Below are 23,932 nucleotides of genomic sequence, written 5' to 3' on the forward strand. Positions count from 1 at the left end.
ACTTCTAACCTCAGATTTAAAATGAATACTCTGCTTGCATATTTCATGGAGAAATGAAGGATCACCCTAAGGCCTCTAAGTACTTTAAGATCCTCAAATTCTAAAAGAGGAGTGAGTAGAAATGCAAACAGTTACGAGATGTCGCATTATAACTTCATTCTGCATTGGGTGTTGGCAGCTATTTGAAAAAAAGGCTTGCCACACATGCTCACTAATGGAGCAACCTCTGATCCTCACTGTTCCAAGGGCAGCAATACTGAAGAAGTAATGCATGAGAAACACAACGATTCTGATTTTCCTTCACTTGTTTTTACTTCAGAATTTCTCGGGCCTCAAAAAATGTCACGAGGGTCAGGCAGGCATTGTACTGCCCACAGAGAGATAGTGACTACTATAGTCATAGATGATGGTATTGTTAGTTTCATATTTCTAAACAATGTCAGAAGATAGCAGACATCTCTGGAACCTCTGACCTAAATTTTGAGGCACTGTTTATAGCATTGAATAGCATTTCTCAGAAAGAGGGGGAGGGGGGAATCTTAAAAGAATTACAAACAGTTTCCAGTCATGTGGGTTAGAAGGCACTGTTTTGCCTTCTGAATCAAGAGGCTTAGCACAGATAAGCCATACTTCCACAGTTTAAGCTACCAGAAGTTGGCTTTGATGCTGACAGAAGCAATTCACCGTGTCTCATCTTCAGTCATCCTGACCCTCTCTTTTACCAGACTACATATTCATGAAGCTGAGCAGCGAACCAGATGGAGAATCCAGGTTAAGATAAGTCCCAAAAGTACAAAATTATTTATTTTAGCTTACTCAGTTTAATGAACTCAAGCTATCTGTGGAACTCAAATGTGAAAAATCAAAACTATGCTCATCAACTGCACTCCAAAAGAAAACATAAAAGTAGACAAAGAAAAAAGCCCATCTTGTCACCAACATATGAAGTTTTGTTTCTCTAACTAATTTACAGAGTGTGTACTGCAGAGGATATTGTCATCTGCAAGAGCAATAAGGTTTTCACACCACCTGTATTCCATTTGCAAATTAGACCATCCAGGTTTCAAAATTTCTTCTCATCAGTGCATGGAGAGGCAAGGTGCTGCCCATCAGACCTCACACCATAACTTGTGTGCTGTAGGAGGGATTACACTCACCCAGCTCTATGCACCTCTGCCTGTCACTCCAGCCTCTTCAAATACTCAATCAACCAACACCAGCACTTCAATCAGGTGATCAGCATTTCATCGACTACCTCAGGGTGAGACTGACCTTGCTGTAGAAGGGCTTTTGTCTTTCCATTAATGGAATCTCTGTGATGTAGACATGGACTTACAAAGGCCCAGCATTTGCCAGGTGAAAGTGCTGCTCGTCTCTTGGGCACCTGATTTCCCTACCACCCTCGATACGTATTTCCTTTAGTACTTCACAACTAATGCTTCAGTGAAGCAACATTTTGGGGGGAAGGGAGGAGACATGATTACGCCACATCATTGCTCTGATTTTCACTATTACTCTATCAAAATGTTGTAACAAGTGTGAGTCATCTTTTCAGGGCATATAAAGACAATACCTACTGTGACACAAGTTTGCCAAGGAAAGCCTCATTGCACCTTTTAAGCTGTCAGCCTAGTTGATATCTATAAAAGCATGTGCCTAACATTACTGCATTGTATTAAGAGTCAAATCAAGCCCCGCATAATTCTCTGCATATTGTTCCCAAAGTACAGCTTCGCTGTTATTTCTAACATTGGTCTTCTCTGTTATATTTGCTAATCTCAAAAGTCATGCAGCATTTGGCTCTCTAAATGCCTGGATATATATGGGGAGTGGATAGATAAGCTCTCTTTGACCTCCTGATTCATTAACAAGCTCAACAAAATACAGCAGGTTTCATTCATCTGATTTAAGCTTGAAGCAGGTAGATTTGGACTAGACATTAGAAAGAAATTCTTTACAGTGAGGGCAGTGAGACACTGGAACAGGTTGCCCAGGGAGGATGGCCACGCCCTGGAGGTGTTCAAGGCCAGACAAGGGGTTGGAACTAGATGATCTTTAAAGGTCCCTTCCAAACCAAACCATTCTACAAATGTATGAATCTGCTCCTAAGTTATGCATTACAACAGGATGATCATGAGCAAAACAACGTACCCTTGGGGCCAAAAAGGCCAATGATATTCTGGAATGCACCAATAAGAGTGCAGCAAGTAGGTCAACACAGGTTTTCCTCCCCTTCTATCCTGCCCTGGTGAGGCAATCCTCTACGCAAACCTGCTCTGTCTGCAGAGTTGGACTGGATGATTTTCAGAGGCCGTTCCCAACCTCTACCACACTGTGATTCTGTGATCATGGTTGTTAAACAGACTGTACATGTTTAGCCCTTATCTGGGGGTAGCAGTGGCTCTATCACTTGATACCTCCTTCCCAGCAGAGAGGGAAAAAAGAGAGACTCACAGGCTGGGTTTAATTAGTCAGACTGATACCAATATTAATACAAGATATATAAAGCTGTATTCAACCAAGCAAAAGCACAGCAGTCACAATATCCAGAAGGCAGCCCTCAACAGCAGAAGAGAGAAGGAGAATGAGGAGGATCCCTTCTCAGAGAGACTCTCTCCTCAGAAAACTTCCTTCTTTATGCTGAGTATTATCTTCATGGTATGGGACACACCTGTAAGCCAACTCAAGTCAGCTGTCCTGGCTGACTCAGAACTACTAACGGCCTGCAGCCCATGGCTGGCCTGCGATTCTGTTCCAGCAAAATGAGTACACCGAGGCAACATGGGTGTGATGCAGTTGGAATTAGGCCTTTTGACATTTAGATCCATTCCATCTATGGTAATAAAAATAACTTCAGCATACCCTTTTTGAAAAGCATGGAAAAGTCTGTATCATAAGGAATGTGGAGAAAACGCAGGTATTGGAGAGACATGGCAAGACTCACATTCACTACTTTGAGGTAGACATGGTGTTACTTTTATTTGCCTGCAATATTGCACATACACTAAAAGCAGCTCCTGGAAGGAAGTAAAACGATCTGCTCTCATGAATGAAACTTGCCAACACCAAGCTTCAACACTTATACCTCATTGAAAGCATGTGCCAATTAAAAACCAGCCTGTTTTCTAAAGAAATTCTGTGCCCTGTAGGTTTCTAGACTAGATCGTGTCCTAAGCCACAGTAGTACTTGCTGAATTATCCTGCTACTACTATAATAATACAGAAATGTTTGATGCAATATGTGGACTCTAATGATGAAGATTCATAGAACTGCTATTTATTGAACTAATAGTTCCTGAACTTCAACAAAAAGTGGAATGTAAACTTCAGGAAAGGAAAGAAAATGAACCCCAATCCAAACCAAACAAAAAAAACATAAAAAACCCAACCAAAAACCCAAAAAACACAAATCCTCACAACATCCCAGACTTATTGTCTTCTCTCCTGCACACTTCTAACCAAACAGTGTAACTGCAACATCCCTCTAAAAGTATTCACACAGCATTGCAGAGAAGGCAGTTAAGCAATGATACTTGATGCCTTAACATCTGGCTAAAGTAAAAGCTGGCAAATATTTTTACACTTAATTCTATCAGCTATTTGAACTAGAACTAAAACAAGTGACAAATCAGAATAAATGTGTTTTTTTTCAGAAATCAAAATCAAGAGCTACTGAGAAGACAGCAATGCTTTCAACACTAAGCAAGTAGAGCTCACCTTCAACTTTCCATTTCAGTGAACAGTATGATCACTTAATGAAAAATGTGCATGGTGGCATGCCTATCACTCCTGGTAGATGAATAGTATGACAGTTTTAAAGATACCTTGAATATAATAGATGTTGCTTTGACTTGAATTACACAGCTAAGTTAAAATAAGCACTTAATCAGAGAAAGAGAAGTGCCGAGCTATTGACTTAACATGCAATTATTGCTAAAACCTCTTGGCTTTGGGATCAGAGGCATGGAGGGTGGCACAGGCGATGTCACTATCTGAAAATGCCTCTGAAGCTATTTGTGGAAGAGATGCTAGTAGGGCTGATATGCATGGCAGAAAATTACCAGAAACTATGCTTAAAACCAGAATAGACACAGAAGTAGTAATACAGGCTAACAGAGAAATGCAAGTCTGGCTTTCGGAGACCAGGTTCTTTGAATGATGACACAGGTATGGGTCATTTGGCTAATACAATGTACTTCCATTTTAAAAAGCTTCTGATGAAGTTATTGATCGGACCCAAACTACGCTGCCAAGGAGGAACAACAAAAAAGACATCAAGAATTAAAAATGTCTTTTCATTGCTAACTAAAAAAGAAAGAAAAAGTGATTAAGAGTAATGGGTTGTTTTCTTTTACAGCAGTTGTATATTACCTGACAGTCTACAGATACATGTTCAATACAGTCATAAATGATCTGGAAAATTGAAGAAGAAGAAAGGACAGAGTTTTTCTGATGATATTAAATTACATAGGTTAATAAAGACAAAAAGTGACTGCCAATTGCTGCAAAAGTACTTTGTCATGCTGAATGAGTGTAAGAGAAAGAGGCAGATACACCTGAATATCAATAAATAGTCAGGCACCAGAAAAAAAAATCAACAACAAACAAACAACAAAACAACCCAGTTTCAGATATTCACTGCTTCCTACAAGATTCCTAAGACTCAGTTCTTCACAATACAAAAATTGCAGCCAAATAAAAAATCTAGTAGCAAATCAACCACAAGAAATAAGTGAGTTTTTACATACTCCAAAATTAAACTTTGGAAGTAACTGCTACAAGATGCTTTGAATATCAAAAGAACAAATGAATACAGAAGATGCAAACAGTGGCAAAAGAGACCCCTGGGGGCTATGAAACAACTCCAATATAGTGCCAGGCTTCAATCTGTCTGCACAATAAATAACTCAAAGGAAACTGAGATGGCTTACTGTCTGCTTTCTCTTCTCACATTTTTTTCCTGAACATCTAATGTTAACCACTGCCAAAGAAAGAACACTGGACTGTAAGTATATTTAATTCAACCCAGTGCAGGCCTTTTTTATGTCATGTGATGATCATGGACACTAATGGCACATGAGTAATTTAAAACTTAAGAGGCAAAATCCATCTGCATTTTGGAATGAAGACAATGATCCTAAAATATCCAATACTTAGCTATTGAGACAGTGAATCAAAGCCTTTTGAGAAAACCCTCTCATAGATATTAACAGACTTGGACTGCAGACTACAGCATCATTTTGTGAAAAACCCCAAAATAAACACAGCTATTATTAGTTAGAAAAGGGGCTTAACTAAACCTCCAGAGCTCAACGCTTCTGTTCACCAAGAATACAAGGTGAAATCCACCCTAAACTGGACATAACCAACATCCAAACTAAAAATTCTAAGAGACTAATTGTAAAATGAACAATGATGAAAAAAGAGAGAAGTGGCTCTGATGTCTGTAATCTATCACATGTAACCTTCGGATGAGATGAATTACTCTGTAGAAGTGCCTGTTTCTTTCCATTAACTGTGACGGCAATCCAGGTGTCTAATTCGTACGCAGAAGTCTTTGTTAATGTTATCTAAAATCAGACTAGATGAATCCCACAGCCCTGGAGCCTCATTAACTCAAGACTGACATAGCTTTTATGTGTATCTATTTTGCAAACCAAACTCCTCTGTGTAGCACAATATTTGCAGAACAAATTAAAAAAAGTGCAAGGATAATTTTAATGGTAAGTAGTAGATTTTGAGGTTACTGAACCCAAGACTCAGAGACTGTTGTAAATGTGCTGTAGCTACTTACATCAGTTTTAGGTCGTGCTCCAGCTGACAGTGGGTAAGGCAAACAGTCTAGATGCTGACAGTCTGCTCTTCTATTTTTCCAAGATCCCTTTTCTTGATGACCTCCATAAAAGCCTGTCTCCACTTGAACAGGGCACTGTAAGAGAATTTTTAAAACCCTGTAAATAAAGGCAAGTCATAAATATTTTTAATGTGAACTGCTAGATAAAAACATTGGAATTTTATCTTTTTTAAGCCTTTTTTCTCTGATGTAAGGTAAACATTTGGTCATTTCCTTAAAACCACCTGTTCCATCAGTTAGACATCCGGATACTATGTAGTTTCCTTAAAAGCCAGTATATGCACCAGGAGAACTAATGGATAGTAGGACACCTTTCCAATACCAAGGAACTGAACCATCTCTGCCTCAGAAAGAGAAACTAATTTATTCAAATTATTGAAAGCTGTATTTTTTTTTCATGTTTAAATTAAAAAGAGATCCAGCAAGCTCCAATTTTCAAATCACAACAAATCAAAACTCTACAAATTCACTTTTCTGTGTCTTCTAAACCTGGGGACATCTCACTCCCACACCATTTTTCAGAAGACATATGGCTTAATTCTTGCCCCCCACACACATGAACACACTGAAACACCACAGAGAGACCAACGGCACAACATTCCTCTCACGTATCTTGGTTTACCTCAAAAAACAATGAGGTGTGGGAGCAAGGAGTAAACCATGTCACAACCCAGCAAGATTTGTTCTAGAAACATCAGGGAACTAGGTGCACTGCAGAGCAGCCCTGAGCTCTTGGGTACAGCCAGTCAAAATCAGAATCTGACCATTTTCTGGCTGCTCCCCTTGAAAAGAGAACAAATTTACCACTGGTCTTAATCAGCAACTGCCTAGTTCCCAGTTGGTATGTTTTTAGAGATGTTTTGGAGGCTTTGAAAAGCTAAAAAAAAAGAATCAGTATGTGGCCCAAAAAAAGTCTGCAGATAACATGTTACAGCAGAAGAATGAAAATGTGTAAGTTAAAGACAAAGTTTTATTCAATGAAAGTCATACTTTATAGTATAAGATGGGGCAATTGCAATCAAACAGGATTTCCCTGTCACTATCCATGAATGATAAAGAACTAAAACTGAGAAATGTGATTCCCATTCTTCAGATCTGGTGGCTTTTCTGTACTGGAATTGAGTACTATACATCAAGTGGCAATGAAGCAGATATATTAAACAGGAAAACATGCTGTTTACAGCTAGAGTGTTTTATCTCTGCTGTCTCATTTACAATGTACAAAGTTCTCTATTACTAAGATTTTTTTTGTAGGAAAAGTGCAATTGTTAGATGAGCAGTACTGTTAACTGCTGTTTTCCAAAGCTAGCAGCTCCATGTTAGTACATTCAGATAGCCCATTTTTTTGTGTGCTTAAATCATGTATTTATTGTGTTGGTGAAAACGTTTCAGAAAATGATCTGATGACAGATAATATTTTTTAAAATCTTTTCTGAATCACATACTGAGTCATCCAACCAGTGCTACTACTCCATATTATTTTCCAGTAAAAAAACTGACCAGTGGTAACATGCAGATGACACAGCTATAAAGATAGGCCACCTCTTACCATCTGTCCATAAGTTATTACTTTTTAGGGTACACCTAGAATACTGCAATGTCCCCTACTGTTATCCAGTAGCTCCCATAACATTTATCCACCCAATTATTTTTCATTAGACAAGTGAACACACTGCCAATCATACAGCAGTCATCTCCCTCAGAGAACTCAGATCTGCAGGCTGGCCTTACATTCTGTGAGCACTACACCCGAAATAATTGCACACTAATTTCTTGCATCGGTTCCCAGTTTATGTAATGAAAACAGGATAAGAAACATTCGAGAACCCATAAGTGGTTCACAATTTTATAGAAGCAAAAGTTACCAAGATAGGTCAAGTTTCATTGTGTGCCAATAAAATATTTGATATGTGTGGAGTATATTAAGAACTATAATAAGAAATATGGACCAAATTGGGTGAATTGATGGAAGACAAATTACTCATAAATCTGTTGTGGTAGGCCTGGATAGGCCAAAATAGGCTTGCCCAGACATGTTTCCTTGCTCCCCATCCTTCTGTGCTGGGGGAAGCAACCGCAGGAAATGAAAATAAAAGCCCTGACTCTACCTAATACGGCCAAGCTTGGAAAAGTGCCATACTGACTGGCTAATCTATGTCCAAAGGCCCATTAGTCTTAGGCTGTATTGATAAAAAGAGATGAGCAGGTAACACAACGTGCTCAGCTGTTGTACTCACGCTTGCTTGCTGCATGCTACTGCCTGCTGCCTGACCTGTATAAATACAAGAGTTTGGTGTTTTTTTTCCATGGCAACTACTATTTCAATATTTGCAAAACCTGTTTCTCCACAATAAATTAACAGAGAGATTTATCAGGAGTATACACTTCTCCTCTATGGTTATATGGGACTTACACACGGAGCAGCAGCTGCGCGAGCCCCTGATTCAAGACAGCTGCACTGGAATGAGCTTTTTTTTTCCTTTTTAGAAGGTTTTTCAAAGCTTTTTTCTTTACTTTGGGACTCTCCTGATTGGAGGAACCCAGAAGGAGTCAATCTGTTGGAGGGTAGGAAAGGCATGCAGAGGGACCTCCATAGGTCAGTGTCTTCAGAGCAGCCAGGAAGAAAGGGACCTGTGGGTACTGGCAGATAGTAGGCTGAACATGAGCCAGCAGTGTGCCCAGGTGGCCAGGAGCCAATGGCATCCTGGCCTGGATCAGCAACAGTGTGGCCAACAGGACAAGGAAGGTTCTTCTTCCCCTGTACTCAGCACTGGTCAGGCCACACCTTGAGTACTGTGTCCAGTTCTGGGCTCCTCAATTCAAGAGATGTTGAGGTATTGGAATGTGTTCAGAGGACAACAAAGCTGGTGAGGGGCCTGGAACACAAGCCCTATGAGGAGAGGCTGAGGGAGCTGGGGTTGTTTAGCCTAGAGGAGGTTCAGGTATGGCCTGACTGCTGTCTACAACTACCTGAAGGGAGGTTGTAGCCAGGTGGGGGTTCATTTCTTCTCCCAGGCAACCAGCAACAGAACAAGGGGACACAGTCTCAAGTTGTGCCGGGAGAGGTATAGGTTTGATATTAGGAGGAAGTTGTTGCCAGAGAGAGTGATTTGCCACTGGAATGGGCTGCCCAGGAAGGTGGTGGAGTCACCATTCCTGGAGGTGTTCAAGCAAATACTGGATGAGGCACTTAGTGCCATGCTCTAGTTAACTGGATCGGGCTGGGTGATAGGTTGGACTGGATGATCTTGGAGGTCTCTTCCAACCTGGCTGATTCTATGATACTAAGGTCAACCTCTTTTGAGGTACATTATTCTTAAATGTTTAAGTTAGGGCAAATGATCCTGTTGTCTTACAAATAAATACCATTGCAGGAGACAGGAAACTGTGCTACATCACTGGTTCTACAACACATTGTTCCTGACTCTTTTCTTGCTCTGATCTTGCTGGTCTCATCAGGAAAACCTTTGTGTTAAATGACTTATGCAACTTCTGTAATGAAACTGGCTCCTAGACGTTTGAAGGACACTTCCAGGCTGCCAAGTAAAGCCACAATAAAAATGTGGCTGGTTCTCATTTGCCTGTCTACACACAATTAAAATAAAGAAAGCTCTCTTGCTTCAGAGTGAGAAGATAAGACTGGCTTGGAGGTAGGTTTCATCAGCACAGTAAGCATGACCATCTCAGTATCATGAGCACAGGTTTTGTGGCGTGGGTGATATGTCCCAGGAAGAAGGCTGTGACCAAAGTCCTGGTCTCTGTACTCAGATGTCTCACCACTAGGTTTCAGTAAAAGAACCGTATGCATCTGTGATGCTGGTGTTGGCATTTTCCTTGCAGCCACTTTTGATGATGTTCTTATCCATACCAAAGGGCATGTGAAAATGCCTGATTTTTCTGCTATCTATATGCTACGTGCCCTTTATTGAGTACTCCAACAATGGATTTGAGGTGCAGTGTCCAATGATTTTCCAGTCATCACAGGAAAAGAAATTATGCCTAACCACACTGTGGCTTCTGCCTTAGTTGAACAGGCACAGCCATAAAATCAGAGGTGTTCAGATCACTGGTTACCAAAACCAGCCCTTAATACAATGGCAGGTGCTTAAACTCTTGACGGCTTGGATTTCACTTTCAGGCAGAAAAGCAGACTACTCTGCCACTGTATTCTGACAAAAGACATTGAGCAGTCTCTGACAAGAAGACACTGCCCATTAATAGACAAGTTAACGATGAAATTAATTCAGTTGGACAGAGCTAGTTCTGGCTTACTGACATACAGTAAGAAAGAAACGAGAGATAGTAATGTCCACTCTGCAGAATATGAAAACACAATCTGCAAAGCACAACACTGAGATGCAAGATTCTAAATATCCCACCCAGAGAGTCATGAACATCTGCACTGTGGTCCACACATTTGCTTAAAGAATTTATTTTAATGAAGCAATGAGGAAACAGCAGTGACAGCAAAAGCATTCAAACAAGCTCACCTTTCCCAAGTAACTTCAAGCCAGCACTAATATTCAGAGCTGTAAACCCAAATAACTCTATCTCAAGAACTGCCTTTAATCATAATCTAAAGGAGAGAACAAACACTCCTACTTCTCACAGCTGTTCACTCTCCAGTTACTTGCTTCTATAAAAGAAAAATCTTGCTTATTCGAAAATTATTTAAACAGCATCACTGCTCCTTAATCCTGTTTGCCCTCAAAATAAAAGCTTGGGAATCTGTGTGTCACCAATTGATGACACTTGCCATCAGAAAATATTCTTAACTAGATGAATGCAGCTCTAAGTCAAATATTCAGATAAAATAAAGAAACAAAAATATTAATAAAACTCTTAATGAAGATACATAGTGTCTATCTTGTTGTTATGTCTTTAAATAAATGTAACAAGTGCAAATAGGCTAGCACTGGAACTTTAAATTGACAATATTCTATCCTGATATGCTATCCAATGCAATTATATGGATTCAAATTCCCCTTAAAAAAAAAAGAAAGACATTTAGTGATTTTAATCCATAGTGACAGAAAACCTGTTTCATACTACTATATTTGTGATTATTTGGTCAACAATTGTCTAATGAAATTAAAGATTTTGTTATTATTGAGTGAAAATTGTAACCTATTTCATCCTTGAATGTAAGCTCTTCAGCCTATCCAGAAATCCAACCAGATCTGAAAACCACGGCTTGATGAGCATCTGAATGCTAAACTTTAAACAACGTAACACACAACATAAACTTTCTTACCAGCTGCTTGTGTCTTTTGGCAGAAGGAGTACTAGAGGGAGAGGAGCCAGCACTCAGAGCTTCTTCAATATCTAAGTTCAACTGTTCCAGTTTCTTCATAAGACACAACATAGAGTCTGACCATTCAGATCCTTTTTCGGGTTGAATCTAAAGGAAATCAAACGGATGTGAAGTGTTAAAACATTCAATGTTTCTGTAACTTAAAGGTTTATTTTGCTTCTGGCCCTCAAAGAAAAAGCTGACCTGTCCTTTTCATGGCCTTAAGTAATATTTTTCCATTTAGAAAACTTCAACTATCACTCCAAACCTGATGACACACATTCATAGCTGTCCTTCATACTCAAATGATTTCACTTTTGTATATGTGAATGACTTTCTAACACATCATCTTGGATGAAACACTGCCAGCTCAAGCTAAGTAGAACCAAGACCAGTATCAAAATAACTTTAATGGTTCCTCCTTAATCCACTTCTACTCTAACATCTCCCAACTGACTGTTGTTAGTAAGAATTAGAACACTGAAGGTCATCACGTCTTCTGTACATTAGTCCTTAATATAATTCCAGATTTCTTCAACTCTTCCAGCTTTCTTCTGCTCATCTGTTGGGAATACTTCATTGGTTTCAAAACCTTCCTGTTTTCACGGATGCATATTCCCTTTTTATCTGAACTGCTTCATTGCATAATAAAAACATTAATTGTGGTGTAATTGCCAAAAAATACTTCATTCCTTACTTCCCTCAAAGTCCTTCCCAGTGTTCCAGTGACCTCCCCACCATTAAGCATCTTTTCATAGTAATTCCTGTGTATGCCACTGTACTATGCCATTTTCCTTATTCAAATTACTTCTAATGATCCACAAGAAAAATAGTCACACCAACCTCCCTATCATCGCAAGCAGCTACTGCTCCCCAGATTAGTCTTTGTCCTGAAGCTACTTCAGTTCTTTCATCTTCCTTTCTTTCACAAATACATCTTTGCACAGAGGGTAATTTAATAGCACAGAATTCCAAATGACTGAGCATAAAAACAGTAATACTGTGTTGCCATCCTGCCAAAAGCCTAAAAGCATCATACCAACACTCCATAATGCCTGGGGAAGCTACATGGATATTGTTATTATTCTCATCAGATAAATCTTTATGGCAATTTATTTCCTCATGAGACTTTTGCAAGTGGGACAGAGAGACAATTTTAACTTGCTTGCTACTGTACAAAATAGCTTACTCCACTACTGTACTGACACATATTACTACTAATGGAATTGCTCATCTTCTTCAGAGTAACTGAGGAAAAGGCCTCAGATCATCAGACACCTGGTCCCATATTACCAAGAAATGCGTGCTTCCTCCACAGAATCGCAGAAATATCCAGGTTGGAAAAGACCCTCAGGATCACCTTCAAAGAGGCTAGTATTATCTTTGTAGGGATTGTTTTGAGCACATGAAATTAAATATCAATCTTAAGTTTTCTCATTTGTTTTGAAATTTCCCAAATTTTTGCAATCTGAGTATTCTTCCTCAAGTGGTGTTAAAAGTGCTAAACTGTATTTCAACTCAAATTATTTAAATAATCACTTCCCATTGTCTTCTCAACCGTTTTAAACTAAAATACAGCATGTTCCACAGAAAGTGAGTACCAAAAGACAGTCATGTTGAATCCATTCTGTGCAAGATGATCTCATACAAGAAATGTGTGTGTTGATATATGTCTACCACAAGCCTTTTTAAAACAAAGATTCTGATTTCCCTTTAGTTATGCTTTCTCATGTACTGATCTTTAGAATCACATACTGAAGAATACTCAAAAAAAAACTCATCAAGGATGTCCTGGTAGGTCTGAATACTCAGGATTTGTTTGTCTGGAAACTGCCTGCCTCGAGTTTACCAGGAACGGGCTTTAAATGCCTCCACGTGATCAGCCTGCATAGCCATCATGACGTTGTGCTAAGATTGCACATCACAAGACATCCTGCCTACACCTGAAAGTCTCTTGCCAAGACGGGAAGTCCTGGAGACACACAGATCATTCAGAAAAGACAGGACAAGGTCAGAGATAGTCTGCCTCCTTTTCCCAGCACTCTGTGACATACGGGAAGAATCAGAAGCCTGAGTGGTTGACAAGACTGCAACAGAATTCCCTGAAAGCGTTTGATTACTGTCTGGAGATAATTTTTGTGAGTAAATACTTAAAGCCTCTTGTAATTCACCTAACCTTCTGCCATAAGCAGAATCACAGAATTATAGAATCAACCAGATTGGAAAAGACCTCCAAGATCATCCAGTCCAACCTAGCACCCAGCCCTATCCAGTCAACTAGACCACGGCACTAAGTGCCTATTTCAGTCTTTTCTTGAACACCTCCAGGGACGGTGACTCCACCACCTCCCTGGGCAGCCCATTCCAGTGGCAAATCACTCTCTCTGGCAACAACTTCCTCCTAGCATCCAGTTTATACTTCCCCCAGCACAACTTGAGACTGTGTCCCCTTGTTCTGTTGCTGATTGTCTGGGAGAAGAGGCCAACCCCCACCTGGCTACAACCTCCCTTCAGGTAGTTGTAGACAGCAATCAGGCCACCCGTGAGCCTCCTCTTCCTCAGGCTAAAGAACCCCAGCTCCCTCAGTCTCTCCTCATAGGGTTTGTGTTCCAGGCCTTTCACCAGCCTTGTTGCCCTTCTCTGGACACGTTCCAGCACCTCAGCATCTCTCTTGAATTGAGGAGCCTAGAACTGGACACAGTACTCAAGGTGTGCCCTAACCAGTGCTGAGTACAGGGGAAGAATAACCTCCCTTGTCCTACTGGCCACACTGTTCCTGATACAGGCCAGGATGCCACTGGCTCTTGGCCAACTGGGCACACTGCTGGCTCATGTTCAGCCTACCATCCACCAGTACCCCCAGGTCACTTTCTTCCTGGCTGCTCTCAGAAAGGAGCCCTTTGAGTCCATCTAGTGCACTAGCGGTATATTGACTGCAAGAACCTTCTCTTCCAGTTCAATAGAGTTCAATTAATGTTATATTATTGCTATTTGTTCAAGATCCTGTATTATTCCTCTGTATAATGTTTCCATGACTGTTGCAGAAGAACCTAATTATTATTAAAATTAGTGGTCGGGGGTGGTGAGTTTTGAATATCAAAATTAATAAACAATATTAATTTTTGAAAATCATATCTTGAATCAATTAATTGCCTCTCCATTAGAAAGGACAAGATACAAAAATCAATCTAAACTAAACTGAATGTAGACAATCTCTCAAATTGTAATATGAAGGTTGTATTTCTCAACACAGTTAAATGGTAGTTTAAGAGAAAAGAAGCTTTAAGAACGCAAGCTTCCTTACTTATCAGTCATGAACAATTCTGAGGCAACAACTATTTGACTCTATGAGCTATGCTAAAATTGCAACTGCCAGGTTACAATCATTGAAGGTTATATTAGAAGTTTGGCTTTCTGAGTTCAGTAAAAAGTAGGAGTGACTCACACAAGTGCAGAGTCCATTTTCTGTTCCATTACAGAAAAGAGCATTTTGGTGGACTAGAGTGGTATCTGTAATGTAGTATTTCCCACAGAAAATACAAAGATGAAAATTCATTAAGACTTTCAGAAAGACTTCAAAACATTTCTGAGACACTCCAAATGCATGTAACAATACATGTGACACCGTGTTTAAAGAAAAAAAAAATACAGCTCTATGCACTGCAAAGCACACTTTGCCTTTACCTAGTGAAATAACACTTCAAGAAGTCACTAATATTTTGCCATACATCAGTATGAGCCAACATCCCCACGCCCCTTGTTTTTCTAAACTTCTTGGTTTACTGTCAAAACTCAAGCCACAGGTATTTTTTCAAAAGAGTACCAGTCCTAGGGAGTTTCCCCAAATGGGAACTATCTTAGCCTTCTTCATTCAGTTTCCTTGTTCAGTTCAGTAAGAGTCTGTATTGAGTCTATTAAGGGCATAAGGAAAAATATGAGTTTTCATTATCCTTTAAGATGAAGCCAAATGAGGCCTAGTTAACAAATGCCATTCACTAATTGCAAATTTGGCACAAAAGCACCATTTGGAACAAACGCTGATTGGCTACCTATTTCAAAAGTTGCCTGAAATTCCTGCTGAACCGCAAAAACCTGATGCTACTTACATTCAAAAATACACAACCTGCCCAGTAGGAGTTCTGAACAGTGAAAAAATTCTGCCTAATCCATTCAAGAAGAACAACACTCCCCTGTGTTTATCCCTAGTAACTAGGTTGTATGCTATCAAAGCACTCAGAAGAGCTGAGTGTCTATCCTGCCCATAGCAACTGCAAAGGCAGTAGGGTCAGAGTATCTTTGGAAGCTTTTGTGTCTTCTCTTCAGAAAGAAAAAATGTCCCACTCTTAAATTATCTAAGAATCATAGTCTGCTTTATTCATTGTTTCTCCCCCTAAAATGGTGTACATGGAGACCACTCCTTTCCATATACCCTCAAGGTCCTCTTTCTTTGTTGAAACTGCAGTAATTCACAACTGCATAGGAATGCTGCTAACTTTTGAAGAACTTAAGAGACAGAACTGTGTTACAGGACATTTTTTGTATGTTGTCTCAGAACATAAAATCATTCAGGCTAGAAAAGACCCTTAAATCATCAAGTCCAACTGTGAACTTAAGACTACCAAGACCACCACTAAATCGTCTGCACCGCATCTGTGAGTCTTTTAAATCCACATCTCTTTCAAATCAAGTGATGGTGATTCAACAGCTTCCCTGATCAGTCTGTTCCAATAATTAACAACCCTTCCAATTAAGAACCTTTCCCTAACATCCAATCTAAACCTATCCTAGTGTCACTTGTGGCTGTTTCCTATCATCCTACCCTGGACAGACGGCATGTGGAAAGTGAGACTAGAGAGTACCTCAACAAATTTTTTTAAATGGAGCAGCCTTGTTTATGAAGATCATGTCATAAATTAGGCAGAGAATAACATATATGCCTTGAGAGTGAACTCTGTCACCATACAGATTTATCAAGTCACACACACTCAGACAAAAAAGATTAAAAATATCATAAAACTGAAAAACTTTGTGCTAAATATAAAATTAAGTGGCATGCACTTCCTTAAACTTAAAGCAGTTATAAATGCAGCCATACGCTTCAGGTAAGTTATTCTGTATGAAGAACTAACCCAACTGATACTTAATAAGACACATATTGCAATCAGGTAAACATGAAATTTAATTGTAGGTTGCTATCTCCTAGAGAGACTACAACTTGTTTCAGAACAGCACACTTGATGCTTTTGTTGCATGTATGCATTTCTATCCAGATTCTGTGCTCACTGTAACAGCTAAAATTTCATTACAACCAATAACAAGTTTGAGAGGTAAAACAGGGCACAAGATTATGGTCCATCACCTAAACAACTACTTGTTCTTTCATTAGGTTGAGAAGTAAATACATTCCAGGCATTCAACTATTTGTGCCTTCTGGACAAAATGCTTATGCACTCTGTTTATCAGCTTTCAAGTGTACTTCACTGATCTTATTCAGCAAAAACATCTGTGATAAAGGGCATATTTGTTTCAATGTTTTGCCCATGAAACTTATTGCAATAGGCGTAATAGCTGCCAGCAAATCTAAATTTAAACTGGAAGAATGTGACAGAAGTGAACAAGTCCATATAGAACACCCAGAGGTCAGGGTTAACCTCGCTGTTAGACCCCATCCTATACTGTAAGTAGAAACGCTTCCAAGCAAAGGGTTATGAGAAAATTACACAACTCTAAATTTATCTGCTAACTTCTGGCTTTTACTTCAGAAACTCTCAATATGTTCAATTGTTCTGAAAATTAATGTACTGTACAACTTTGAGTAATAAATTATGACCCTCCAAATAAAAAATACCAGTGCTATTTAGCCCCATCCCTAACTTTAAATATTTTTTTAATCATCAGAGTAAAACTTAGTCTGATGCCAGATCTTCAAGGAATGATTCTGAGAAGTATTTCAGGGCTTAATATCATATTTTGCTTGTTGCATTGATGAGGCTCTTCTGTCCTCAAAAGCAGCTCTATGTAAAAGGTGGCTTTGCCTAGAGCACAAATACTAACTTCAAAAAAAGGAGTGTTCAGAATACAAAAGGCTTTTTAATTCTCAAAATAGATTTGTGTGCCTTCTCTACTGAAGACAAAATATTTCAAAGGGAATTTTCCCTCATATCCCACTATAGTGTTGCTCAAGTATTTACAGAACTTCAGAGAACTAACTTGTGGCACCTTCGTTCTAGACAGCAGGTGAAGCAAACTCTGCAGTTAGCAACCCTTTCGCTTATAAGAACAGTATTTGCTATCTCAAATGACCAAGGAAAGCCTCTTCAATGTTCGAACTCTGCAGATGAAACCACATGCATAGCTTGGTTACTGGGAAAATGAAAGCTCTTCAGAAATATCACACAGAATTCATATGAATCTGGACCCTTCTGATGCCCAGAACACGGAAGCATTCATCTAAGATAGTTTATTAGGACATCAAATTTTCTCAAAGATAAGGTACAGAAATACTATTATGAACGTAGTATTAATTTAGTTGCATTTTAAGGGAAATATCTTCTCCAGGATGAACTCTTTTCCTCCAACGTATGATATTTACATGTCTTGTCTGCGTATAGAACTGTTTTTCCTTCCTGCCCAGTCACATTTGCCTTTGTTGTTTCTTGCCCAAGGGCATGCTGACCCAAGCTACTGATTTCTTAAAACAGGTTTTCAGAAGTGGGACAAGCTGTACCTGTACAAATCTAATGAAATCTCCTAAGTGTTTGATGTTCTAGAGCAAATTAAACTTATTTCTAAAGGCTCTTAAGGTTGTTTCTGGCTTTTCTCCATTTCCCCTTGCAGGGCACTTCATCCTGTTTCACTAAACTCAACTGTGCATTTCTACAGCCTAAGTGTCTGCATTTTAGTAAACCACTAGCTATGTCTTTGAAGATGACAACAGTACAATATAGAAAAATACTGTGGAAATGCTAACTTCAGGACAGAGGACATGCAGGTTTTTATGATTAAAAGGTATACAACTTGGAAGAAGAATCCTGAAGAGGTGGCATATGAGAAAACAGTGCAACACAACATTTATTTAACCTTTTTGACTTTTAAAAGGCAGCTCAGAAATAGATGTAATTATTTTTTATAACAGCTTTAATCTCTCAGTGAATTGGCAAATTTGGCCTTTAATTTGCAATCAAGACATTGACCTGATCTTGCATAATGATAATTTCCACTGTATAAAAGAAAACAAAATCCTGAAGTCCCTCTTCCAAGGGTTCCTGCATCAGGTCTTAAATACTATTGCTCTAAGCCAAACAGGACCAAACAGACCTGGTACCAACACAATCTCCCAAATAATACCTTATGATATTATCTTATGCCAGTATTTCCCAGATTAAGAAACTTGAGCTAATTTCTGGGACTGAAGGTCCTAAACTGTACCAGCATGGTGCTTCAGCCAAGAGAAGTGGGAGAGGTGGGAAGGAGGGGATTGGGGAAAAGAAGGAAAAAAAAAAAAAAAGGAAATTGAGTTGAAAAAGTGTGGGGTAAAATGCTTTGGAAAACAGTTGCACACTAATGCAGAAGATTCAAAGTGCAGTAGCCAATTGTCCCAGACAGTCTAATATGAAAACTCTATCCAGGTTTGTTTCCAGTAAAAACAACTACTCTCTGATTTGACTTCTGATTTTAAAAAGTACAATTTACACTGGTATGTAATTGGTTTTCACATCAAACTCTAATTTGGGTTTGCTCCAATGATTAAAAAACCCTTTTTATTTTCCTGTTTCACAATGCCTACAGCAATTCTCCACCTTCTAGCAAATTAAGTCAAGAACACCAAATTTCACAAACAGACTGTGTGGCAAGTCAGCACTGCTGACACATGCTACAGAAGTGGCACCTGAGCAGACAAGCTGCCCTAATTGACATCTGCTCCTATTTCAGCACATGAATTATCCTCCTGGGTTATCCCATCTTTAGCTACTTCAGAGTGGATGCCAGCTCATCATTTGCCTATTCTATCTTCAATCTTCATCTTGTGAGGCAGAGGAAGTGAATTGTGCTTCTTGCATCCCACACACCTGCTCTAAAGCAGTACTCAAATTCCTGATACTGTTCATCTGCATTTCTTTCAGCACCATTTGCAACTGCAGTTTTATCTGCATATCACAATTAGTGACCATGGATGTCAATACATATCACAAATGACAGGTATTAGGAAGTTTTCCTTCAATGAAAAACTATTAGCTTCAAAATACAGTTACACTTAGCATGACTATACTGAACAACTTTATCACCTTGTGCCTATTTGCAGAAGAGCATCTTCCTGCAGTGCTTGCTATGTAACAGTGTGTTTCAGACTGTATGTCACAAAATCTGTGTCACTCCACTAAATTAACAAGAAAGTTAAATAATGGAATAAGTTACCAACAGATTTTTCTCCCTAGTGCATCCTCCTGGAAAAGCTGACAGCCCACAGCTTTGACAGGTGCACCCTTCACTGGGTTAAAAGCTGGCTGGATGACCTAGCACAGAGAATGGTTGTGAACAGTGACACATTCAGTTGGTGCCTGGTGTTCCCCAGTGATCAGTACTGGGCCCAGTTCTATTCAACATCTTCATCGATGACTTTGACAAGGGGATTTAGTCTACTGTTAGTAAATTCATGGATTACACCAGGTTGGGGGGCTGAGAGTTGATCTGCTGGAAGGAAGGCAGACACTTCAGATAGACCTGGACAGGCCGAGTTGATGGGCTGAGGCAAACGGTATGACGTTTAAACAAGGCTAAGTGCAGGGTCCTACCCTTTAGCCACAATAACCCCACACAGCACTACAGCCTGGGGGTTGAGTGGCTGGAGAGCAGCCTGGCAGAGAGGGACCTGGGAGTGCTGGTTGACAACCAGCTGAACAGGAGCCACCAGTGTGCCCAGGTGGCACAGGAGGACAATGGCATCTTAGCCTGTAGCAGGAGTAGTGTGGTCGGCGGGACCAGAGATGTAATTCTGCCCGTGTACTCAACACTGGTAAGGTCTCACCTCGAGTATTGTGCAGTTCTGGGCTACTCGCTTCAGGAAGGGTATTGAGCTGGACTTGATCTCAGAGGTCTATTCCAGCCTCAATAATTCTGTGATTTACTTGCACTTTTTGATTTTAAAGAAAATGAATTCCTATCCAAAAGGAGTTCTCTCCTTAGAAAATATGGTGGTTAGACCTATCCAGGATGCAGAAGAGCTGAGGTCTGCTTTGTCTTTGGCCTAATGCATTTTTATCAGCTCTCCCATCACTTCAAAAATCAGCAGGGAGAAGAAAAATAACCCTACTTTAATACTGGGTACAAGTGGCTGTACAGGAGGGGCCTCCTCACCAAAAAAGGCAAGCATGAAAATCTGCTTTACTGGTTGTAGCATCTACCTTGAGGGGAGATCAGAAGGGCTTTGTGAATTTCAGCCATCAATTATGGTTTGTGAAACAGGTAAGTACTTCAGTAATATGAGCATATTGGTCTCTAGTCCTACAAAAAGCACTTAATCCCCAGGCCACACACCTTTTGAGTTGCTTCTATCACATGCATTTCTCTTATTTGCCTAACAAATTCCAGTTTTGTACAGGCAAAGCCACACAACAGGAGAACTTAGGCCCACAAAAATTTACCACCAGAAATTCTTCTGAAAGGTAGAAACCACAGGCCAATGTCTTTCAAACAGTTAAGAAATCTGGATCCTCCTCTTTGGGTTAAGATGAACCACTAAATTAAGGAAAAAAGTAAATAAAGCACCTGCTCCTCTCTTACAAAGAAAGCAGCGGCTGCCATTGTATCCTGTGGAAACTTTCATCCTTAGGATAATACATTTAGGCTCTATGCCCAAAGTGACTTGTAGTAACCTCCCAATCATGGTTAGCCTCATGATAGGCATCAAGCTCTTGGTTTTAAAATGAACTGTACAATTTTGACACATACAGGAAAAAAAAACCCAAAGAGATCTTTAATTGAGAAAACAGCACAGAAAGTGACAAAATAACCCCTAATCACTGCCTGGATAGCCTAATAACCACTCTTGGATAGCACTCAGCAATTATGTCTAAAGAAAGGGTGCAGGAAGTTGACAAAAAAAACCTGATGTTTCTCACAGGATGCTCACCCAGTTCTCAGTGTGCAAATTGTATCACAGCAACCATTCAGAAAAAAAAATGAACAGGACTCTTTCATCAAGTGACCAAATTTTGACGGTGTCCCAGATTATTTTGGATTTGACCCCAACATTAAAAATACAGTACTGCTCTGGATGAAATCTCAGATCACAGCCAACAAAACCATGATAATGCTAGCTCTTCAGTTACAACATCTTCACTTAGACATTCCTGCTGTAAGGTTCACTGTTTCTTCTGAAATCTCTTTCTTCTATTAAACATCTGCATAGCCTGATACAGATCAAACAGAAGTAACAAACTATTCAGAATACGTCTGTGATAACGTTCTAAGTCTTTGGTAAATAAATGGTCATGTCTAAACATTAGACCATTATAGAAAAAACAAACAACAACAAACAAGAAAATCCTAGTTTGATCTAGGTCTTCCAACACATAAATGCAAACCAAGTCATGCTGCATACAAGTAACAACATCAACAAAATAATTTCTGTATACTGCTACCTTATCAGCTTTAAATGCTAACAAGATTTAAAGCTCTAATGCTGTGCTTCCAAGCTAAACATGGTCTGTCTTATACTACACTAGTAATAGAAGAAAATCTTTCTGCATGCTTGCTCCTGCTTTATTAGATTCTTGTTCTTTTTGTAAATGGAAAGGCACTTCTCCTATACTGCAAGCGATTCTGACTTAGAAGAATCTTGGGAAGAAAAATATCCAGATACAGCCCCAAGGCCACCCTTGGTGCCATGACCTTGGTGGACACATGTATTTAGCAAACTTCACCACTACTTGCTGTAACAAAGGAAAATGAGTGCGACTGGTGGAAATTACAGTGTTTGCCTGGAGATTAATAAGTCAAAAGTACAGTGGAAGAAGCAAGTTACTGAGCCCCCGGATCCATAAAGAAAAGCAACATAAAGAAAACTAACAGCAGATAAAACAGACTGGGATAGGATAATATAACTGAAAATGATTTTGTGACCCCTGTAACAGGAGATCCCAGACACAAATCCTCTAATGAGCAAATGGTAGGAAAAAGCCTTCAAAAGCCTTAAGAAAGGCCACCAACAGACTTACTGCAATATTAACTACTGGGGCCTGAAGAAAGGCAACACTAGTGCTTTACTCTTACTGCTGGGACTCAAAAACAAACCAAGCTGTGTGGCATGTCCTGAGTTGCAGCTGGGGAAGCACTATCCCACTCTGTGCAAGAGAAATCAGTATGCGTGCTCCCCTTCACTCTCCTGTCAGTGTCTAGCTGCGGGCACGTATTAACTGGTTAACAGTGCATGCTGGGTCCCACTAGTTATTCCAACAGTTGAAGCAGAGATTTGTTTAGTGTTAATTACTAAGGCAATAATCTTATTTAAAACAGTTCAATTGAGCAAGGAGCTGTCTCTTTCCTTGGCATACCATCACCCACAATGACTAGTCACCTTGAAAGCTGGTGTTCGATGTGTGGTCAAGTGACACTTAAGGTACTGAATGCTACCAATCAATCCCTGAGTGTGAGTGCCAGGGCAGCCTTGGCAATCTAATCCACAAGTCAAGTCGCTTATTCTCAAAATATGTTTCCTTGAAGAATTGAAGCAGATTGTAAAGATTAAGATGTGAAAAGTATAAAGACAGAGATCTAATATCTGTCAAACTTTGTAAGTTAACTAAAGAACCTACCTGGAGACACTAAGTGCCAGAACACTTTTTAAAACCCAACCAAACAAAACAAAATACAAACATATGTGTAGGTAACTGTAACTTTTTTTTCCCCTTAAAACACCAACATTGTGATGGATCTCATCTTCAGTTATTGTAATATTAAAAAATCATATATAGAAAGCACTTTCAAGAAAACCAGTAATGGAGATTGTTGTCTTCATGTATTATTGAACTTCAGCCACTCACTTTTTAATGAGTAAGTCTTGAAGTGCCTCTTTGCTGCCAACTTTACATACAAAAAAAACCCCGTAACTCACAAACCCACTATAAACAAATATGAAACTCATAAAACAACTGCAATGCTATCACTGCATTTTGACAAACCACCACAAAAGTCCAAACCGCACTGAGCAGGACAAAAAGGATATTCTTTCCAAGATTCCTAATAATTCATCAAGTTCTGTCAAATTTTACATCATTCCCTGCCCAAAAGTTCTTGCAATCTATTACTGAGAAGAAACACTAACAATGCACTTCTACACAGGAATTTGAAATTATTGGAGAAAACAGAGTGAAAGGCACTTTCTAGAATTAAAGAATGCAAAGGGCTCAAGGACACAGAGCAGAAAGGTTTGCAGAAGAGATGGTATTTTTTGAGACTAAGAATAGGTGGTGATGGTGAAAAGAATGGAACATCAAATATGAGAAGAGCAGATAACTGAAAGAACGTAGACCACCTAAATTACATCCTGAAGTGACTTTCACCAAGCTAACAATAAAGTAAGGGCATTAATCCTAGGCTCAGGAAAGTAATTAGGCATGATTCCCAGATCTTCAGTGGAAGTTTGACACCTAAGCATTCCATTTTATGACTGAGCTTCAGGACTATTCAAAATCAAGTTAAACACAATCTACAGATCTGCTGTATGTATTTACTGGTATGTTTAAATATATCACCTATCCTTGAAACTCTTAGAAGTTATCAGAATT

At 39.4% G+C, this 23,932-nt stretch overlaps 1 protein-coding gene across 1 annotated transcript in view; it reads right to left on the reverse strand.

The window, feature by feature from the left end:
- The window catches only part of STARD13 (StAR related lipid transfer domain containing 13), a 289,386-nt gene that overhangs the window by 240,555 nt on the left and 24,899 nt on the right, over window positions 1-23,932 (reverse strand). The window contains exons 2-3 of the mRNA XM_064172967.1: window positions 11,109-11,255; window positions 5,795-5,929 (exon numbers count right to left, since the gene is read on the reverse strand). Coding sequence (XP_064029037.1) covers window positions 5,795-5,929; window positions 11,109-11,255 — 282 coding nt within the window. The remainder of the gene's footprint in view (window positions 1-5,794; window positions 5,930-11,108; window positions 11,256-23,932) is intronic.

Source organism: Pogoniulus pusillus, chromosome 3 (assembly GCF_015220805.1).
Source record: "Pogoniulus pusillus isolate bPogPus1 chromosome 3, bPogPus1.pri, whole genome shotgun sequence".
Classification (NCBI taxonomy): Eukaryota; Metazoa; Chordata; class Aves; order Piciformes; family Lybiidae; genus Pogoniulus; species Pogoniulus pusillus.